Here is a 21,662-nt window from a genome sequence, read left to right on the forward strand (position 1 = left end):
AAGATGAGAAGCCACTGACATTTTAATTACCAATATCTGTTCATCAAAGTGTGCCAATTAAAATACATGGACTTCGAAATATTTATCAGAACATCCCATAGACCAGTAGGCCTAAATGATATTTCACTGCAGAAATTTCTAAAATTTTTTTTTACAAATGAATCCCTAACTTCTGAAGACCATTTCAGGAGGGTAGTGCACTGGCCAATTCCATTATAAGGAGTTATTTAAAATATACAAAAAGTGTTAGTGGTCACTTTTAGTTAATTATACTATTTGGTCTCCTTATTAACTCACTCTGTTGTTGTCGTATCCTCAAATCTTGTAACTCAATTTTTACCTACTTCCCAATGTGGCATCGACTGCAAACTTGGTATACTTATGTCATATACTGATGACAATACTATATTCTATCACGAGCTTTACTACCCGGCTTTGGCCGGGACTTGGATTCACCACGCCCGGCCGCCTTTGTCTCCCCAGTGGCGATGTTCACACACCACAGCAGTTACTCGTTTGAGGCTGAGTCGACCTAGGGGAGGCCCAGGACCGGTTCAAATAATCGTCACCGGTGGTGGCCGTGAGCGGGAATCGAACTCGGGTCGCCGGGTTCGTAGTGCAGCGCGCTAACCACTACACTACCGCTCCCCCCACACGCGCGCGTGCGTCCATAGGTACACATACACGCGTTTGCTGCAGACACCCAACTTTCAGGGTCCGTACGGCAGTAAACGACTCAAATAATAACCAAAGATTCGCGAAGAACGCCTTAGACCTGCAACACATTTGTATTTCACTTTACCCGCGATCAGCAGGCACACTCCGTTACGCTTCCGCACACGAGTCACGTGACAGATGTGACGTCACAGCTCACTTGCCGTGCAAAATATATGCATTATTGCGGTACATTTAATTAAAGCGTGTTTTTAAAAAAGTTTTTTAAATATTACTTATATTGACTAGTTCCTGACTTGACAACCCTTCACCGTATTGTGTACATACTGTCCCTCTATTATCTTTTTCCTAGCTCTTTCTATTCTTCTGTTTGAGTCCTTTTTCGTGTCTATTGCTCGTCTCTTGTTTCCTAGCTCATAACGTGGGGACATCTCAATGTTATTCGACTTGTTTTGATTGTCGTCTGGATGTCACGTACCCTGGTTCTTGCATTCCCTGTGCCTCTTGCTGTTGAAAACACATTTAAAATATAAACCGGACTCGAATATGAATTCTCAATAGTGGTATCTTGCCTAAGGCTCTACACAATCCAGACATAGCCTCCGTCTCACCTTAAAGTCGCTGAGCGTGAACTCGTAGCGGTGCCTGCTGGGTTCAGCGGATGCGGCGGTGGTGGTGGGACCAGGAGGGCCCCCGGGGGCGCTGTTGTCCACGTCTTCAAGGGGACTGTCAGGGCTCGGATGGCCAGCAGACGGGTTGCCCGGGGCTCCCTCCTCCGGCCAGAAACCCACAGAGAAGTGGCATCGCAGTGGTGCGGCTGGAGATGTCGGCAAAAGCTCCCAGATGAACCACATGTTCTGCCCGCCCAGGACAACCTGCAGGAACGGGAGAGGAGGCTTTGTTAAGTCCCCAACATCGACGTCACAACTGAGAAAAGGAGCTTCAGGGATTGCCTGTCCTAACACCAAAGGCAGCAAGCATCTCCCCGATCAAAGAAATGTGGGTCATGTTCATCTCCATGGTGCGGAATCAGTTGAATAAATTCTAAAAGCTTAAAAATGTTTACTATAGGTGCTACATGTGCCAAATGTGTGTGGATGCATGCTTGGAATACATTGAGCGATAAAGAAAAACACATGGATTGGAGAACATGAAAATCAGAGACGTAATATTGATTGTCAAAAGGAAGAAGACTTGGGGGGGACGATGGCTGATGGACAAGAGACTGCTGTTGGGATGGCCTTACTCATTATTACATCTCACATTAGTCTAAACAAAGTCTTGCAGCGCGAACGGACTAAAGAAGCACAGTTGAACAGCACAGAACAAAGGTAACACAGTGGTGCTGTGTGGCGTTCAGATTCTGTTCTATTTCGGATGTATAAAGCACCCTTTAAATTGTGGCTCAGTGGGTCTATAAAGCTCCCTTTACATTGTGGCTCAGTGGATCTATAAAGCACCCTTTACATTGTGGCTCAGTGGATCTATAAAGCACCCTTTACATTGTGGCTCAGTGGATCTATAAAGCCCCCTTTACATTGTGGCTCAGTGGGTCTATAAAGCTCCCTTTACATTGTGGCTCAGTGGGTCTATAAAGCCCCCTTTACATTGTGGCTCAGTGGATCTATGAAGCTCCCTTTACATTGTGGCTCAGTGGGTCTATAAAGCTCCCTTTACATTGTGGCTCAGTGGGTCTATAAAGCCCCCTTTACATTGTGGCTCAGTGGATCTATAAAGCTCCCTTTACATTGTGGCTCAGTGGGTCTATAAAGCTCCCTTTACATTGTGGCTCAGTGGGTCTATAAAGCCCCCTTTACATTGTGGCTCAGTGGATCTATAAAGCCCCCTTTACATTGTGGCTCAGTGGGTCTATAAAGCTCCCTTTACATTGTGGCTCAGTGGGTCTATAAAGCCCCCTTTACATTGTGGCTCAGTGGGTCTATAAAGCCCCCTTTACATTGTGGCTCAGTGGATCTATAAAGCTCCCTTTACATTGTGGCTCAGTGGATCTATAAAGCTCCCTTTACATTGTGGCTCAGTGGGTCTATAAAGCCCCCTTTACATTGTGGCTCAGTGGATCTATAAAGCATCCTTTACATTGTGGCTCAGTGGGTCTATAAAGCTCCCTTTACATTGTGGCTCAGTGGGTCTATAAAGCTCCCTTTACATTGTGGCTCAGTGGGTTGAGCGGTTTCAGCTGGGCACTCTGGCAGCCGCCATCACCATCAGGAGTCGTCACATCGCCCAGATGATGGTCGCGCAACACGAACGCGACCTCAGTCGTGTTGCTCAGGCACACCTGCACAAACTTTCTGTTCATATTTAAACCACAAAAGCAAAAAAAGCAGACGCAATAATTAGATGCAACAAGCTGAGCTGTTTGAGCCATCAGTGACCATTCAAATATCGTATTTGGTGTGCTCTTATTTTGCACAGCCACTGGTGAATTTTTAGCTAGAATTCCCTATTGGAAACAATCTTGTGTAGCCTAGGGTTAGAGCTCAATATAGGGCGAGGGCTAGATATATAATTACAGAGAGAGTTAGGAATTGGGTAAGAGGTGAGAAAAGGTCAAGGTTGATCATAGCGGTAGCAGTAGGGATAGAACAAGGTTAGGAATGCGGTTAAAGACACCGACACTTCCAAGGGTTAGACATTCGAGTACAGATAGGATGGGACAAGAGAAAGAATTAGGATTAAACCTATGGCTAGGACTACGGTTAAGATATCGGTTAAGAAAGACCAGATCTAAGGGCTAAGACAGGGGCTGGAGTTAATTACAGAATTAGAGTTCTAGTCTTCACTCAGTTTAGAACCATGGACTAGGGCTTAGGGACACATTTTGGCAAGGGTTAGAGCGAACATTTTGGTTATGATAAGAACCAAAGGGACAGGATTAAACACATGAGGAATGGTAGGGCTAGGAATAGATAGAAGCAGGGTATTTTTATTACTACTACCAGGGTTGATTTCTCTTTATGGTGGTGCCGTGCAATGTGAGCTCATGGCCTCCACTGACCTCTCCCCAGCCGTGAGCAGAGAGTGCCGCGTACGGAAGGGAACTTTGAATGCCAGCGGAACGATTGTGGAGTAGATGGACCAGGGACTGTCAATAGAGATCTGCCAGGGAGGAGATTGTCAATTAGCAACATGTCAGCCTAGACTTGATTGAACACAGATAAAATACATACAGCCCAACAGCATACCACATTCACTGCATTACTGGGAAGGTTTCTATATTAATAGATATCTGGAATTTTCTTGCATGTAATTTAATGTTTATTGTGACAATATTATGACGAATTCACCCATCAGGAACACGAGCAGTGATGAGACAAAGGTGGCCTGGCATGTGTGATGGTGGCCCCACTACTCCATAACATGTGTATCATAACTCCATAACATGTGTATCATAACTCCATAACATGTGTATCATAACTCCATAACATGTGTATCATAATGGCCATAATAGGACCCATTACCAGCACTTACACTCCCACAGTTTGCAGTAAAATATATTTCGACAAATGTAAAAATGTTGATCTTTTTATATATTTTACATTTGGGAGGAGTCTTCATAAGTGTTCATGAAGAAGCCTTCCTCTGACGTTTGCGTGATGCTGTTTGTCACGTACGCAAGTTGTTCATGACCTCAGTCCAATGTGTGAACCATAACACCACCCTAAAACCCTCGCAGCCATCCACAGGTACGATTGACACGCCGGCTTGCCTTCTGATCAAGAACGTCTGCTTCGACGACAGCACCACCGCCCGCCTTTCGTGACTCCACTTTATCCACCGGTGCTCCATTTTGCCCGTCTGCTCCGCCAGCCGCGGCGAGCGGCAGTGCGCAGGCGACGCGCAGGCTGAAGCGCAGAGTGTGGTAGCAGGGCGTGGCGGGGAGGTTGACGCTCACGATGCGCTCCGAGGGAGACACCGTGAACACGGCGTCCGGGAGCTCCTCTGCCGTGGGATGACAGGAGGACAGTATTACATTTTGACTCAAGTACAACCTAAGACTTCTGACAAGTCAAATAAACCATGACCAGTCACAAATCTTTGGATGAATCACACTACTGCACTCTGTGCACACCACTTATTATATAGTACTGCATTGTCGTACAGCCTGTGGTACTAATGATACTACGTTTGTCAGTAATATGTGAGTGGTGAGTGTCTGGTAAGATCTTGATTTGAAGCTTTCGTGACTGTAGGAATCCATACTCTTTGGTTCTATCGGTAAAGTCCCGTAGGTATAAAAAATAATAGATCACGACGTTCCGATCACAACACAAGCAATCGTCATCAGGTGGGACAACCGCAGCAAGAAACAACTGCTGAAGTAGGCGAGAGATCTGCCGTGGCACGAGGTTATATAGTAGTGTATAGTGTAGTGTATAGTGTAGTGTATAGTAGGCCTCGGCAGAAGGGGGGGGAGAAGGAGGCGGGGCAGAAAGTGGACCCCATAGGCAGCACCCGGGTCACTAGAAGAGAGATCAGAGAGAGATGAACAGAGAGAGAGAGAAAGACACACAGAGAGTCGGAAGCAATACCATCACTTTGCCATACATACAGTGAGGGGAAAAAAGTATTTGATCCCCTGCTGATTTTGTACGTTTTCCCACTGACAAAGAAATGATCAGTCTATAATTTTAATGGTAGGTTTATTTGAACAGTGAGTGACAGAATAACAACAACAAAAAATCCAGAAAAACGCATGTCAAAAATGTTATAAATTGATTTGCATTTTAACGAGGGAAATAAGTATTTGACCCCTCTGCAAAACATGACTTAGTACTTGGTGGCAAAACCATTGTCGGCAGTATATAACCTTCTGCCACGGCAGATCTCTCGCCTACTTCAGCAGTCTTTTCTTGCTGCGGTTGTCCCACCTGATGACGATTGCTTGTGTTGCGACCGAAACGTCGTGATCTATTATTTTTCTACCTACGTGACTTTACCAAAAGAACCAAAGAGTATGTCTGGTAAGAGTAGAATAGCAGGTGAGTGATGAGTGTCAGGTGAGTGGTCAGGTGTCTATTAAGTATCTGGTGAGTGTTTAGTACCAAGTCAGAAATAGTGACTGGTGGACGTTCGTCTGGTGAATGGTATCACGTGATCGGTGAGTGTCTGGTAAGTGTGTGCTGAGTGCACCCAGTGTCTAGTTAGTGGTGAGTATGTGGCGAGTGTCTAGTATGTGTGTCTGCCGAGCACATCTGGTATGAGGAGGTGAGGGTCAGGTGAGTGTCATGTGACCCCATTAGTAGGTTGGGCTGCCTCCTGGTACAAACGCACGTACACAGTCATCTCTTTGGAATCCTTTGAGCAGTATCAAATGTTGTGCAGCTGTGACAGTGCAATAAATCAAACACGCGTGGCATATCGCAACCCACCAAAGCCCTTACCGCCAGTATCGGTGCTGATGCGTGCCGTGTTCTTGCCAGAGTTAAGGATGAGCAGCCCGGCTGGGAGGCTGAGCTGCAAGGCGTCACCCCCACGCACAGAGTAGCAGCCGGTGTTCACGGTCACAGTCAGCTCTTGAGGCACACCCGCTAGCAGTGGCTCTGTTCATCGTGCACCAACAAACATATGCACACAAGCATTGATAAAAACAAAGAACATCTGCATCGCCTTTCGCAGATTTTTGGAGCAAGGACTGTGAGCACCTATTAAGGCCAGCATAGCGCACGAGGTAGTAGTGAGGCCATCATTACACCCGGCTGCCTTTCACGGCACGAGTGGTGTGAAGTCCCCGTCACTTAATGGCGACCGGTGGCTGGTGTTGTACGCGCGTGCATGTGTGTGTGGCAGCACCGTGCGAGGGCAGCAGGTTGAGTTGCGGCTCCTGTGAATAGACGTCGTACTGCAGTGGAGGATAGAGGCGACGTGACAGGAGATGCACGCAGCCCAGCTGCACGCAAAGCTGCCTTAGTGTGAACGAGCCAGGCTCTGTGACCTGCAGGAGCGCAGGGAGAAAGGGAGGGGAGCACTCGGTGGCAACACAGACTTCCCCACAAACCGTGTCCACCCCAATGTTTGATCGGCCCTAAATGAGTCAGGAGCGAGCCACTCTGTAGAGGACCTCCACGATGGCGCTTTTGCTCTCACCACGGCAGAGAGGGTGACGGTGTTTTTTCCAGGCCTCAGCTGCACGCCGGTGGCCCTGAGCGAGCGCGATGCCTCTTCCCTCGTAACATCAGCACCGCGGCCTGAGGACGTGTTGGAGTCCTGACGGCGCAGCAGCATGTGCGAGTTGCGGCATACCACACCGCTCGACGCCAGTGGGGCATCCGCCTATGGGCAGCGACAAGACGGCTCTCGTGAGTTGCTGTCAACAAGAAACCAGGCTAAGTTCAAGTGTTCTTTATTACTCTAGCATTTCTCAAACAAGGATCGAGGGGCCAAGGGTGTTCATACTCTCTTCAGATTGACTAGCCTGCTGAGAACTCTGGGCCACAGACATAATAAACTAAGTAAATGGATGCAGTAGGATCAAATGTAAGAGCTATAAAAGATGAGACAGGATCACTTTATTCATAAGAAGTCATCATCCTTAGTGCTCAATTTATTAGAAACCTAGCAATGATGGGAAAGGCCCGTACAACTACCTTCCTGTTAGCTGATAACTTAATTGGGGGTATTATTTGGCGTGTGAGCTACGACACCAGCACACGACAGCTCACTCCATCCAACAACGCAGCGGGTCTCTACTAACACCCTGCAACACCGACTTCCCGGCAGGCGGTGCCACACGAACGCACCTGTGGGCCTTTCTCCCTGAGCTCGCACACAGTCGATCAATGCCGGGAGCTGCCGGCGCACGGGCAAGTCCGTCGCCGCGTTTCCCGGGAACACGACTCGCCCATCCGGGTAACGGGGCGTGCCGCCGGTAGCCCCGGTGGTGGCGGCGGCGGCGGCGGGGCCAGGCCGCGGTTCATGAGCGAGGGCTATGGAAATGGCGGTGGAGTTGGCACTGGCCGGAAGCCGGCTGACGAGCACCAGCTGCAGCACGAGCGTGCCGTTGAGGTTGACGAGGGCAGACGCCGGGGTAAAGCGCACGCTCGACAGCTGCAGCACCGGCTCCAGAGGCAGGAGGATCTCGCCTGCGCCGCCCGGAACGACAGCAAGGCAGACAGATGGGGCTGACTGCGACGTTTCTCCCGCTTGACACAATGTCGATTAGTTATTGATGCAACTACTTTGCCCCTTACATCTAAATTGAAGTGTTTCATTTTATTTGTTTTAATACGTATGTAAATAGCATTTTATTCGCACCGTACATAGCCAACTGGGCTAATTGGAGGTGTGAAATATAACTGGTTGGTGGAAAGTTCAGTTCTGAAAGAAAGCACCCAGCTTTCTGTTGAGACAAAGATTATTACAATGGGCTCACTAATCGTGTAGCCCCTCGGCGTAAAGAGAAATAAACACCGTGTATGTGTACATTCCTCTACCCAAATATAGTAATCATCTCCCTTTGAAACAAAATAGTTTTGAAGTAAAAATGGCAGTTTAAAAAAGAGCCAGGCCAAGTAGATGTGTTATAGCCACCGAGTCCAGCATTAATAAAGTCATGAATTCAAGCCAAGGCACTTGATGTGTCTCGTGACGCGTCTCATAGGGGCTTAGAATGGCGTTGTCAGACCACTGAACCAGCAAGTCTGAGATCCGACGTTCAAATCTAGGTTCAACTACCCACAACTAAACCCAACTCTGCATTGTAATGGTCTTGGACAATCATAAAATAACCACTTAATTTGGCCGACCCCAGCTCTGAGGACGTTTATTTTCCACGAGTTACATGGGGCTCATCACGATTTTCAGAGTATGAAGGAGCACAGCCTAGTGGCCAGTCTGGAGTAGCACGTCCCAGATTGCGCTTCAAAAAGTTACATGTATCATTTTACAGGTATCCTGACAAGGTTATTGGCTGAAATATAAGAATCTGTGAGATGCGTTTGACCATGTGCAATCTGGCGAGACCCCGAGGCAAACACTTGGGTGCGAAGCCCACCGCACGCACAGACGTCTGAACTCACCATGGTCCTCTGCACCACTGGACCCCAGGATCTCCTTGAAGTAAGACTCCCTCTCATCCACAGGCAGGTTCAGATCACTGGCCAGGAGGCTGCACATCTCCAGGTATGTGCAGCAGTGTCTGTTAAGGATTATGCCCTCAATGACAGGGCTACAAATAGCCATGAGACCAGTTGCATAAAACACACTAAGTTACATTTTAGCTTCTCATTTTTAAACGTGAAAGTAGAAAAAAAAACACTTCCATTTGGAATTGTGTTAGCAGTCAGACAAAACTGATAACACTCAGTGAGGCTTTACTAAATAAATGGACATTATAGCTGTTTAGAAAAATCCTGCTTGGAATATGTCCAACTGCTTTTCAATTAAGATTTTTTTTTATGTCCAAGGCAAATTTTGTGTGTCGAAGTATCTGAATAAATACTCTTTGGTTCTTTCGGTAAAGTCACGTAGGTAGAAAAGTAATAATCGTTTCGATTGCCACACAAGCAACCGTCTTCAGGTGAGACAGAGAGAGACAGGCTGCTGAAACAAGTCCTTATATTTAGAGCCGGGAGGGAGGGGGAGGGGGGGCTAGAGATTGTGCCTCAGCGAGTGTGAAATCCAAAGATGGGAACCGAGATGGGGGGGAAAGGGAGGATGACCTCCACGACGATGACGAGCTGAGGAGGTGGCTTTCCCACTCGCTGAGGCACAATCTCTCGTCCCCCCCTCCCCCCCTCTCGGCTCTAAATATAAGGACTTGTTTCAGCAGCCTGTCTCTCTCTGTCTCACCTGAAGACGGTTGCTTGTGTGTCACAAAAGCAATGGATGTAGGAGTGTCAAGCATATAGTATTCGGTATGCGCCATGTAGAGTATAATAGAGAAATACATGAGACACATGAAGTCCTGCAGGTAGGATCCCTTGACCGAGGATATTTGGTGGTGTTTCCCAGTTGCTTCTGGCAAGTGGCAATCTGCTTGCGTGTGTGTGTGACGGGCAGCGTCCAGCCTTCGTCTCGGTATGTCTTCAGCGCATCATACAAAAATGCCTCAGCTTTTTGCGGCTCTCCCTTTCTCCTATACAACGGACACCAACACAAAGGGGCACAGACTCGGTAAGCACGCACACAATGTAGACGATCCACATATCCCTGCACTCAAGCAGAGGGTGTAGGGCATATGGTTGAGTGTTAATCGTACAAACCCGAGTTGCCCCCGAAAAAATGCAGTGAAAAAAACAAAACAGGCACAGATGATGGGAGATACTGCCACGTGAGTTTGCTGTGCAGAACTGCGTGCATGGAGCAGTGTGGGCTCTCACATGTGATACTCCGCCAGGTCCGTGCCTATCAGTCGGGCTGAACGAATCCTCCCAATGTGTTTGTATGTCCCCATTGCAATCTCCGACAGCTCCTGTCAGCAGTCACACACGGTCACATGCAGTGCTCACGCCAACCTTCACGGGCGCGTTTTTCTAGAGGTATTGCCTACCAGTACTTAGTCTGTAGGAGTGTCAAGCATATAGTATTCGGTATGCGCCATGCAGAGTATAATAGAGAAATACACAAGATCCCAAAGAAAAGGGAGCCGTGTACAAAAATGGAAACTATGGCCTCATGTGAATGAGTTATATGCAGTTAATTTGATCGATACTAATGCGTCATACACAGAATGTATATTTAATCACACACAGCCCTCGTTTTTGTATTAGCATGCTAACTCTGACAATGCTCGCTTGCTTAAATGCCAACAGTCATGGCATGCACCAAACGGGCAGCAGATCCATTTGCTGCAGTATCCTAATTGAGACAATTCGCGATGAGTGTGTGAGCATTGTAACAATCACAAGGTTCAAAGGACATACATTGACACATGCTCATTCGCAACACTTCACCTCATTAAAACATCATTCCACAGTATTAATGATCTACAAGTACAGCCATGCTTGTCAATCCACTGTTGGATGAGAATCTCCCAATGCCGTGCGGGTCACGAGGGAATTGTGACTACCCTTCAACACGATGGTCAACGTGGGTTGCTGAGGAGCATATACAGTGGATAATAGTACAGTACAATAATGGATGTTGTTGCACTGCCCTCTGCTGAAAAGAATCCCCACAGGAGTCCACAGCACCAGTTGTATGCATGGCGGTCACCCATACCAGCACTAGCTAGGTCCAGATTAGCTTAGCTTCTGAGATCTGAGAAGCTTGGGTATGGTCAGATAACCCCCATGACCCACACTGGATTCTGGCTGATTTGCTCATGGGCAATTGTAATAATGATTGTACATCACAATGCGTTCATATTAAGCCATACCATGTAATGCTTCTCATAGGCTTCCATTGAAGACAGGGCTTCTCTTAGCTTCTTTCCAGGGTTGTTAATGTTGCTTGCTGCAAATAAATAATCAACTAAATAAACAAAATCAATCACAAAAAACAATGACATAAAATGAGCTCCATTACTTAGGCATAATAGTCAGTATGTGCGAGCGTAGATGCTATTGTTGATTTGAAGCTTTCGTGACTGCAGGAATCCATACAAAGAGTATAGATGCTATCGTGAAATGTGTAAATACTTTAGAATTAAACCTCATCACTACGTTCCCATTGCTTGTGTATTCCCACATCTTTCATCTCATTCTTTAAGTCTGACATATTCCTACCAACAGGATTTTAAATGTACTTGCTACAAGTAACTCTATAACTGATGTTTTCCCATGAGATAGATATACAGCATCAGAGAGGCGTTGATCGACAGAGATAAGCATAACAGCAGAAACCCATTGCATGAAATGCATAATTTTTATGGCAAAGAAATAGCATTCCCTGGTTCAATGTTTTGCTGAATCTCAAGTTCAGTTTCTGGTCCTTTGAAGAACACGAGATCAAAGCTTCACTCTTGTTTACTTTAAACTACCCCAAGTAGTGTTTCTTATAGTTGCTTACAAACAGCAAACACATTGTGAATGTTCATACAATAGTCGGTTAATTTTCTTTGCAAGTGGTTATGATAATGCAAATGCCCTCAGAGGGATAAAAGGCAATACATCTTAAAATTGACATTTAAAACATCTAATTCGAGTATCATGTGTATGGGAACGTAGGGGGCCAAAGAGGCATCTGCACGCCAAATTTCAGATATGGAGAAAGCCATTTGCTGTGCTCCATAAATTAATAGCCTACTCAGGAGCCCATGGTCCTTAGGCATAGGCCCCCATGACTGCTGCTTACCTCCAGAACTACAGAATCATTCCCATGCACCTAACTGTTATTGAATAAACACAGATCAGAGGCCCCATTCGCTAATAGGCACTGATGATGTTAATCCCTGCTATTGGTCCTGAGTCAATGGTGAGTGAATATTCGACATTGCCATGATGGGGACCAGTTGATATATTTGTATAGACTAACAGGGACTGCTGACTAACAGGGACTGCTGACATTTGACGAAGCGGTGCGACTCGTAGCCGAGTGTAAATGAAACAACGCTGCCAGGGAGTGCTCCATAAACTGTCATCCATTGTCTGTGCATGCTCCATCTTACGACTGTCTTCGTCGTCATCCCGTAGGCCAGCCAGCAGGTCCACTGTGCGGTTCAGCTCCTCCGAGTCTGGGCCATTAGGAGACATAAGGCCACACAGGGAGCCCAGGCCTTGGAGCTGTAAGTGAACATGCATAAATGTAGCACAAGCTTGCTTGTTTAAACACAAACATGCACATTTGCAAGCATGCATGGCACATACTAGAATTTGTGTTGATTTTATATATCTCAAGGATAGAGCCGTGGCTTATTGACAAGGGCACTGCCCTCTGAACCTGGCCACTTCGGTTCAATTCCAGACCACAACGACATGTCAGTGGCGAGTGATATTTAAACTGGTAAACTCCCAAAATGTTGACTTTAAACTTTCGTGACTGCAGGAATTCATATTCTTTGGTTCTTTCGGTAAAGTCACGTAGATAGAAAAATAATAATAAAGTGAATAAAAATGTAAAATAATGAAAATTAAATTAAGTAAAAAAAAACACTAATGTAGACTGTTCTTAATCTGAGTGAGTGTACTGGCAGTCTATAATAAATATTATTTGTGGATGGTAACCAGAAAACATTGAAACCACTCATAAGCAATAATATTAAGTTATTTATCACTTACAAATATTTAAAAAAATCGACCTTTATGACACTCATTTTCCAGTTTGAGTTCCATAATGTGAAAAGGGCTTCAAAAAGCGTTCCCCTAAAGCTAGTCTAAGTTTGCACTGAATTTCATTCAAAACACAAAGATCACAAGCAAAACATTTAGTCTGAGAGCTTCATAACCAAGTATCAATGTCCCATTGCATGAAGGCCTGCACAATGTGTGCATCCTGGTTGCTGGGATTAATTTATATTTTAACTAAACTAGAAACGATATTTTATGTTACCAGGTAAGGCCCACTAAGCTAGAGAGGTTGTTTTTTAGAAGCAACCTGGTCACGAATGATATTTCAATGACACGGCTTATCACGTGAAACGTCATAGCAGCCAAATACTGTAAAGTTGAGTGTGCAAGATGCCCACCTTCTCCCGTGCGTATGCCCGCAGACCGGCCGCATAAGCAGCGAACGAGTCATTCTGGTTGGTGTCGCAGAACGTCTCGATCCTCTGCAGCACCTCCAGGCAGCTGATGTAGACCCAGCAATCAACCGCACCCACCGGCATTTGGATCTGGGAATTTCAACGTGAGCAATGTGATTTGGAGATTACATTGATTTAATAGACCTTAACAAAGATAACGGGATCTGTTGAATTGCTAAAATAAAAATGTTTTCCCTTAACATGCCTTCTTTAGATATATCTCTGGACTATTTACTTGAATAAAATAAAACAAACAAAAAGACAAAGAGCTCTGATTGTATAGACGTGTAACAGTGCAGTCTGTGTGTACTGCACGTGCATGCACACAGGGCCCCCCCCTTACGTATTTAGAATCCCCTACATTATTTGTGCATCTCTCTCTACACATCTCTATCTGTCTTTATGGATCTCTCAGTGTCTTTCTCTGTGTTTAAGCCCGTGTCTGTCTTGTCTCTGTGTCTCTCTTGCTATGTTTACATAACATCCGAGTGTTTGGGCCATAGAGGCTCTCTGGGGCATGGCGGTGATATCACTGAATCCAAGGTGCAGACTCTGCACTACATCTCTCTCATGACACAAAGTCAACAATCAATGGGAAGTGTCAAGTCCGTTGAGGCTGCGCTAAATCCTGTTGCTGGAAATAATACAGCACCCAATTGGGTTGCGCTTTCTTCTTACATGACAAACTCACATCTCAGCAGTATATTACTGGTAAACTAACCCCACTGGATAAAACATCTTAGAGAAAGTGTATATATACAGCCCCTTTTGTCAATATGTTGCTCTATGAGAGCTTCCCAATGACATGAAGGTCGTTGGGGTTATTTGATCAATACATTGGTCAGGACAGGTTTGTGACAGTGGGGTGGCACAGATGTGGGCAGATAGAAGTACAGGAAAACAAATAATTTTTTGCAGTGGCCTCTGCTGGCCACAATGTAGTCCGCAGCCTATAACAATCTGTTTAGTATATGGTAGTCACCCATCTAATCACTTTTCCTTGTTGATCTTGCGACTCCTGATGAGATTGGGTGCATTTCGGGTGATGTGGTTACGGGCCTTAAGAGACATTAACCATTCCACTAATAATTAACAATGACTGTTCAGTATTCCGTGGTGCCACGTCATATATGGATGGATCTTGACCAGTCACGTTTGGTTTATCGTGGCATACTCGGCTGCCGAGACCTCGCGTGAAACGCTGCTGCTGCAACGTGCGTGCTGTACCTCCAGCATGCGCAACTCCAACACAGAGTTATGCAGCAACTCAAGGGCCCGGTGCGCCACCTCCCAAGGACGCTGCAGGAAGAAGAGAAGTGTGCACTGGCGCGAGAAGAGGTAGCTGCGCAGATCGAGCAGCGAAGCCTGCCCCGTCTGCACCGCCTCTCGTTTTCCCATGTCGATCGGCCGCCACAGTGCCAGGCCCACCCAGCTGCTGACTGGCCGACGGAAGCTTGACAACCAATCGGCAGTGTCTGCACAAACACGCACATGCGTCCGCGTGGTGTTAATGAGAATGGTGCCATTAATGTAACCGTGTGTCCAGGAACGCTGCATTGATTCTCAGGACCCTGATTAATGCTTCCCAAATAAGGCTGAAAGTATTCATGTATTAACACTGTCTTTCTGTCTGTAAATCTGTAAAATATGGTCAAAACTCTCGTGAAAATTATCCGAATTATAATTTAGTTTAAACTTGTGTTGCTGTCAGGGACTTACCCTACATATAAATGTGCCAATTTATCAATGGGTTGCCCAAAACTTGCAGAAAAAACTACAACAATTTACCTGCCTTTGTAAGAGCAGAATGTAGCCTCACCAATGTGAAGTTGAAAACATTTCACCATCTTGCATAAGGACACTCCATTATTGATTTGACAGGAGCTCTTCTGACATTCAATACAATGAGACCATGGAACAATTTTCTATGCAAAATGCTCACTTCTGTTAAATGTTTACAGTAAATTGCATCTATTATATCTTGACTTACAGTTTTCGTGACTGCAGGAATTAATATTCTTTCGGTCCTTCGGTAAAGTCACGTAGATAGGTTCAAAGAAAATAACAAAAAACAAAAACTACGACGTTTCGATCGCAACACAAGCGGTCGTCTTCAGGAAAAGGGGGGTTCGCTTCCAAACTCTTGAAAGGGTTTGAAATGGGCATAGCCCAAATGTCAGCAGCCAATAATGCAAGTGGTGGGTGGGCAGCCAACCCCACGGTGATTGGTTTTCCAGCAATCAATCAAATGTTCACCCGGCAGCCCTTTGATTGGTGGAAAACCAACCACCCTCGGGTTGGCTGCCCACCACTTGCATATTCATTGGCTGCTGCCATTTGGGCTACGCCCTTTTCAAGCCCTTATAAATACAGGCAGTCCTCTACTTACGATGGAGATGCGTTACGACGACCCCATCGTAAGTCAAAAATATCGGAAGTCGAAGATGGCCTAGCCTACCCAGGCGTCTTACGTACAGCATCGTACCTCGTACGCTGCTGCGTTTGCCTACTGCGCGAAATGTAAAATATGTTACAATTTTGTCGTATCGCGATCGCCATCGCAAGATCGAAATATCGTAAGTGGGACCGTTGTAACTCGGGGACTCTCTGTAGTTGCCTTTGGAAGCTACCCCCCCCCCCTCTTTTCCTGAAGACGACCGCTTGCGTTGCGATCGAAACGTCGTCGTTTTTGTTATTTTCTTTGAACCTATTTCCGTGACTTTACCGAAAGACCCAAAGAAGATGTATCTATTATGTCCTACTACTCAAGAGCGAAACAGCCCGCAGGGGTGACGGGGCGAGACTTGTTGTTACCTCCGGCACCAAAGTTGACGACGTACTGAGTGAAGAGCGCGTCGAGCTCGTCGTACTGCACCAGTGCGTCCTCATACTGCTTCAGCATCTCGAACACAAACGCGAGTTCCTCCTGTGAAAGGGCAAACAAACCCCCATTTAGTCTCACAGACCGGCCCACAGTAGTAGGTGCTGTTAGCGATTGCCTATTAGCACCACTAATATTAACATATTAACATTCCACGGGCGGAAGTGTAACCAGCACCACACATGTCCAGTCACCTGTCTCCCGATTGCCAATGTTGACCACGACACTTCACCAGGTATTCATGTGATGCTGAGAATTACTTTACAAAGGCCACTGATGTTGTTCCTCATGGCCGGCAATTGAAGACAGGTCACCGAGCTCATTAGTGTAGCCGAGTGTATTAATCAATGTGGAGTGAGTCCAACTGAGTCGCAGACGTTATTCTTTAGAGGCAACACATTTATTGTAACGCGTATAAAACACATTCCTGTGGAGGGAGCTGGTAGGAACGTTGGGTTGCTCGGTCAATGGCCAGGGTGAACGGCGGCGTGGTGTATTCCGCAAATATGCCCGACTGTGAGGGCGGGCACAAGCCGGCGTGAGTAGGTTAAACGTTGAGTTTTATAAGGGCACCACGGGGTGACCAGCCCCTCCTCACCCAGAAACACCCCTCCCACCCCCCACCCAGCCCCACCCTCCCCACCCAGCCCCTCCCCACCCTCCCCTATCCACCCAGCCCCACCCCTCCCATTTTTGGATGCACGACGGACGGACACAATATCCCCTGTGGGCTGGTGTAACCAGGAGGTTCCTACCAGTACAAAGGGGTAACTGCCCTTTACCAGATACAGCCGAGGGTGGTGACCACCCAGCTAACTACACGATGGGGAGGAGTTACAGCGACGAAGGGTAGGGCCCCCACGTCGACAAGCTGGAAGCTGGAAGCTTGTCGACATGGAGCTTCCAGCTTGTAGAACGAAGAGACCCTGGTCCCTCTAAGGGACCCACCTTATATCCTCCCAGGTCGGGGCCTGCTCCACCCTCGGCCCCACCCGCCTTCTCGAGCCTTCTAGCTCCCTCTCGATCCCTCTCGAGAGCTCTCCCTGGACACGTGGTCACCCCCTAGCCCCCCCACCTGGGGCCTCCTCTGTGGACACTCCGGATCACGTGTCTACGGGGTCAACCAGAGTGCCGCAGCCAGGGGCAACCCTGCCCCTGGACTGACACTCTCCCACTCCCCCTTGTGGGAGGGAGCCCGCACTACACGCCATGCGTGGTGCCCGTGCTATCCCAGCGCTCACCAAGCCCCGCTAGGGCTGGTACTACACCCATCTACGGGGTGTACGCGATGACGGTGCATCGCACGCCGTGCTGCTCTAGAGCCGGCCCCACACAGCAACCCACCCGGTGCCGTCCGCGATGTAAGTACATCGCACGCCACGGCCCTCCCGGGCCGGCACCATACAGTGACATCCCTGATGTCACTACAAATACGCACACACACACTCTGCCACATTCCCCATTTAAACAGGCAAACCATTACATTAACAACCATCTGCAAACAATATATCTTGACATATGGAACTTTTTAAACAATCCATGTAAATAAGGCCACGGGTCTCTAGGAGTAGTAAACAATATCAGGGTTAAGTGGGCATAACAGCTCATGTCGATAAGCCACCACCCCTCCCCCTTGCGGACTTCCTTCTGCTAGATCCCAAAGTTGTTGCAACGTTTACACCCAATATCCAAGAACCTGTTTCATGGAATCCAGTCATTTGCCTTTAGATATTAATGTAATCGCTGGAATAAATAAGCCCGCACTGGATTAATTAGTGGCATGTATTAAATAAAAAAAGAAGTCATTTCTGTTGTATAAAGAATGGCTGAAAGTTGAATAAACAGTGATCTCTGCTCAATGAAAAGAGAAACCCGTTCTGTATGTGATAGAATGGTCTGAGTTGGATTAAAAGGGGGCAACATGTCCATTGACCGTTGCGTGCCTGGGCAAGCGCCAATGGGCAAGCGCCGCCCGGCTCCGCGCGCGCACGGACCTGCACCATGAAGTAGTGGCAGAAGCTCCAGGAGGGGTGCGTGCGCTTCTCCCGCAGTGCCCGCATGTCGTCCTCAAAGCGACCCAGGTTGCGCGTGAACGACATGAGCAGCAGCATGCGCAGCTTCGCCACGAAGGAGGCCCACGACTCCTGCGTTTTACTCGAGTCGCGCAGGGGGTCGGTGAGCACGACGCACCTAAAGACGGCGCCGCCGCCCAGGGGGCAAAGGGGGGAGATGCATGGGTGTCAGGAGACTGTTCTTACACGAGGGTCCGGCTTGTTCGTACGTAACGATTCAATTGCACCGAATTGAGAACATGTTTAATCTCAGACTTACACGTAAGAAACATAGACGTAGACAAAAATATTGAGCCAAAGCTGAAATGTGCATAAAGAAAAAGAGGTTCATGCTTGCAATAACAATGAGAGACAAAAAGCGGAACACATGGGGATTAGAGAAGATGACCTCTAAAAAGAATAAGTACGCTCGGGCTAGAAAGGACAACAGCGACGCACGACATTAACGATGGAGTCGAAGAAAAAGCAGAGAATATGCGAGAAGATGTCGAGCACAGAGAGAGAGTGGTGAAGTTAGATCATGTGCAGGAGCTGGACGGATTGTTACATCGTGGGACTGAGATATGGCGACGGCTTGGGGAGAGGCCTGAATTCAGCAGTGGTGGATTGATGATGGCTGTTGATGACGAACATTTAATCGATGAATGCATACAATTATCTAAATAAGATCCTAATATTTACAATTTATATAAGGTATTACTCAGTATAATGGTTCAAACAAGACAGAAAATAAATATGAGACAGTCCAAAGAAGAAATTAAATAATTGATTCTTGAATGAAATCATGACCCATAATTGTCAAATATCATTGACTTGTCGGGGGTGGATTCATATTCTTGGTTCTTTCGGTAAAGTCACGTAGAAGGGAAATAATAAAATAATAAAAATATAACATAATTATGTAGTATTTGTATGCTTTATTTGTATTCATTAATTATTGTTTTATTTTTATCATTTATTATTTCCCTTCTACGTGACTTTACCGAAAGAACCAAGAAGATGAATCCTTGCAGTCACGAAAGCTTTAAAACGAAATGGGGGTGTATTGTTACACGTCTACGACCAGTGGGAGAAACCCGGAGTGTCCTGATAATCCCCAATGCAATTTTGGATAAATATGATCAAACGCTGATATTCAGACAGCATAATAATCTTACAGACATCTTGCTGCTCTACAGTGTTTAACAAATATTATTACGTCCATACAAAGTATGAAACCTCCTACAAATACCTTTTGCAGACCTGCACTGCAAATGCCAAGCGTTATATATTGACATGTTGGTGAATATTGCTTTTCCAAACACTTTTTTCCAGAGATGTACAGAGATCTCCATTAAGTACAACTGGGCAAAGTGACGAGGCAATGTGATTCAAATATATTTCTAAAACATGAATCCGGTCCCTAAAATGAAAAGCAACATCTAAAAGATAAAGCCATATTTGGCAAGTGGGAGACCACACTAGCTACTCAGACTATACCCTGAACCAAACTAGCCAACCCAACACTATTCTCAAACACAACCAAAGTAACCAAACAAACCCTAACACTATCCTTATCTCTGACCATATGCCTAGCCCTAGCTTCACACCACATCCTTAACCCTAGCCCCATACGTGCCAGCGCCCACCACAGCTGCCTCACCGGTCGCTCTGCTTGTTACAGAAGTCGTTTCTGATCTTGTCGATGATTGAGGTTCGTGGCAGGGCAATGGGCTGCTTCTTCTTTCGGTTCTCATTCTCCACGAGCACCACCAGCCAGTCGGGGCTGTTGTACGCACGCAGCATTGACTGCCAGCGCGTGATCTCTTCTTTCGTCGATGCCTTGTACACTTCCGACTCCTGCATACAGAACCCACAGCCAGAAAAGCTTCTGGTTACCCGATGCCAAGACTACCACAACTACCACAACCACCTCCACCAAACATATTCATCACCACCATTACCTGAAGTGTATGAGTCCCAATTCATGGTCCAATCGATTGTTTTCCTTTGACAGTTCAGTAACAATATGGAAACTCTAAACCATTTTCAGCTGCACTGTTTTGAAAGTGGTAATGTGATAATGAATGACAAACATTTAATTTCGTTAAAATTAGTAGTTTTTTTACTCGAGCAAAGCGAGATGCTCATACCCTGTTGATAGCTCTGTAAAGATGATATAAAGCCCATATTCTGATTGCAGCAGTCAGTCAATCCAGAGAACAGCTGCCATTGACTTCTCAACGAATGTTGCTCATTTTTATAAATCCTGACAGACATAAATAGTATTTTTGGAAATGAATTGACCAGTGAAATCAGAACGTAATGACTTAGGCTAACTTAAGTTTCCTGTGCAAATAGCTTCCAAGTGCAGAGTTAATCTATGGTGCTCATGTTAGCAGTGTAATATGTAAGTATAAATGAAACATAATGCAACCAATTTTACTAGGAGCTACATTGAAAATGTCATTTTATTTAAAGCAAAGTTATGGTTTCACAGTAATTTTAAAGTTTCATATTTTTACACATTATCATGTACACATGTTGTTATCATATTGTTTTTCATGACTTTCTTTTTCAAATTAATACATTGCATAACCACCTCCACACATACCTACTCACCTACCTACACACTTACCCAAAATGGGCATTACGTTTCCATTAACATGCTTATTAACAGCACGCTTTATGTCGTGCTGAGAACTCACACAGCAATCCGTCCAGAATATGTGCAGGAAGGGGAATGTAAGCAGGGCCTTGCTTCCCTCCTTTGGCAGCAGATCTTCCTTGAACGCCACAAAGTTCGCTTCAAGGTTGATCATCTTTGGGGGACGCCCATATGACCTGCGCATGGCACCCATTCATTGAGTCACCCACTTCGTTCACAAAAATGCAACATTCTCAAAATATTGCTACAGATGGATATTAATGCTTATAAGGTAATTCATGAAACTTGTAACCAAAAAAAAATAGTACTTATGATGTAGATTCCAAAATAGGCCATGTGTTGCGGGCTTTCTGACATGAGTCGAACCTTCATTAGTAAGAAACGAGACCTGAAAGTGATTTTTTTTTAAATACAGTACATAGCATCAGTAATAGCCGAGGCACATATTGATGCTGACAGTGCCGTTCCCCTCATCATCATCTCACAGATCTCCGAGAGCCTCGTGCACGTTCCCTCATGATGGTGTGGATGATGGTGTTGACGGCGGTGTTGCGAATGGAGATGGTGATGTAATCACCCTCACGCACACCGCCATGACCTTCGTGTACGTTCGATTATAGTACGAATGGTGATGGTGCTTGTTGCAATGGTGTTGATCGCGATAGTGTTGATGACATATCACTGCAGTGACATGCTGTGGTCATGTCCCTGTAGTGATGTAAGAAAAAGTATGTCACAAATTCA

At 46.2% G+C, this 21,662-nt stretch overlaps 1 protein-coding gene across 1 annotated transcript in view; it reads right to left on the reverse strand.

The window, feature by feature from the left end:
* The window catches only part of TRAPPC10 (trafficking protein particle complex subunit 10), a 29,074-nt gene that overhangs the window by 5,269 nt on the left and 2,143 nt on the right, over window positions 1-21,662 (reverse strand). Inside the window, exons 3-21 of the mRNA XM_061572315.1 lie at window positions 20,959-21,094; window positions 19,914-20,110; window positions 18,194-18,389; window positions 16,133-16,244; window positions 14,546-14,793; window positions 13,262-13,408; window positions 12,245-12,359; window positions 11,015-11,091; window positions 10,017-10,108; window positions 9,629-9,772; window positions 8,715-8,818; window positions 7,429-7,778; window positions 6,784-6,969; window positions 6,490-6,631; window positions 6,081-6,239; window positions 4,406-4,638; window positions 3,695-3,795; window positions 2,843-2,987; window positions 1,287-1,550 (exon numbers count right to left, since the gene is read on the reverse strand). Of these exons, the coding sequence (XP_061428299.1) occupies window positions 1,287-1,550; window positions 2,843-2,987; window positions 3,695-3,795; window positions 4,406-4,638; window positions 6,081-6,239; window positions 6,490-6,631; window positions 6,784-6,969; window positions 7,429-7,778; window positions 8,715-8,818; window positions 9,629-9,772; window positions 10,017-10,108; window positions 11,015-11,091; window positions 12,245-12,359; window positions 13,262-13,408; window positions 14,546-14,793; window positions 16,133-16,244; window positions 18,194-18,389; window positions 19,914-20,110; window positions 20,959-21,094 (3,148 nt within the window). The remainder of the gene's footprint in view (window positions 1-1,286; window positions 1,551-2,842; window positions 2,988-3,694; window positions 3,796-4,405; window positions 4,639-6,080; window positions 6,240-6,489; window positions 6,632-6,783; window positions 6,970-7,428; window positions 7,779-8,714; window positions 8,819-9,628; window positions 9,773-10,016; window positions 10,109-11,014; window positions 11,092-12,244; window positions 12,360-13,261; window positions 13,409-14,545; window positions 14,794-16,132; window positions 16,245-18,193; window positions 18,390-19,913; window positions 20,111-20,958; window positions 21,095-21,662) is intronic.

This window comes from Lethenteron reissneri, chromosome 6 (assembly GCF_015708825.2).
Source record: "Lethenteron reissneri isolate LAM-NWPU_2019-01 chromosome 6, ASM1570882v1, whole genome shotgun sequence".
Taxonomy (NCBI): domain Eukaryota; kingdom Metazoa; phylum Chordata; class Hyperoartia; order Petromyzontiformes; family Petromyzontidae; genus Lethenteron; species Lethenteron reissneri.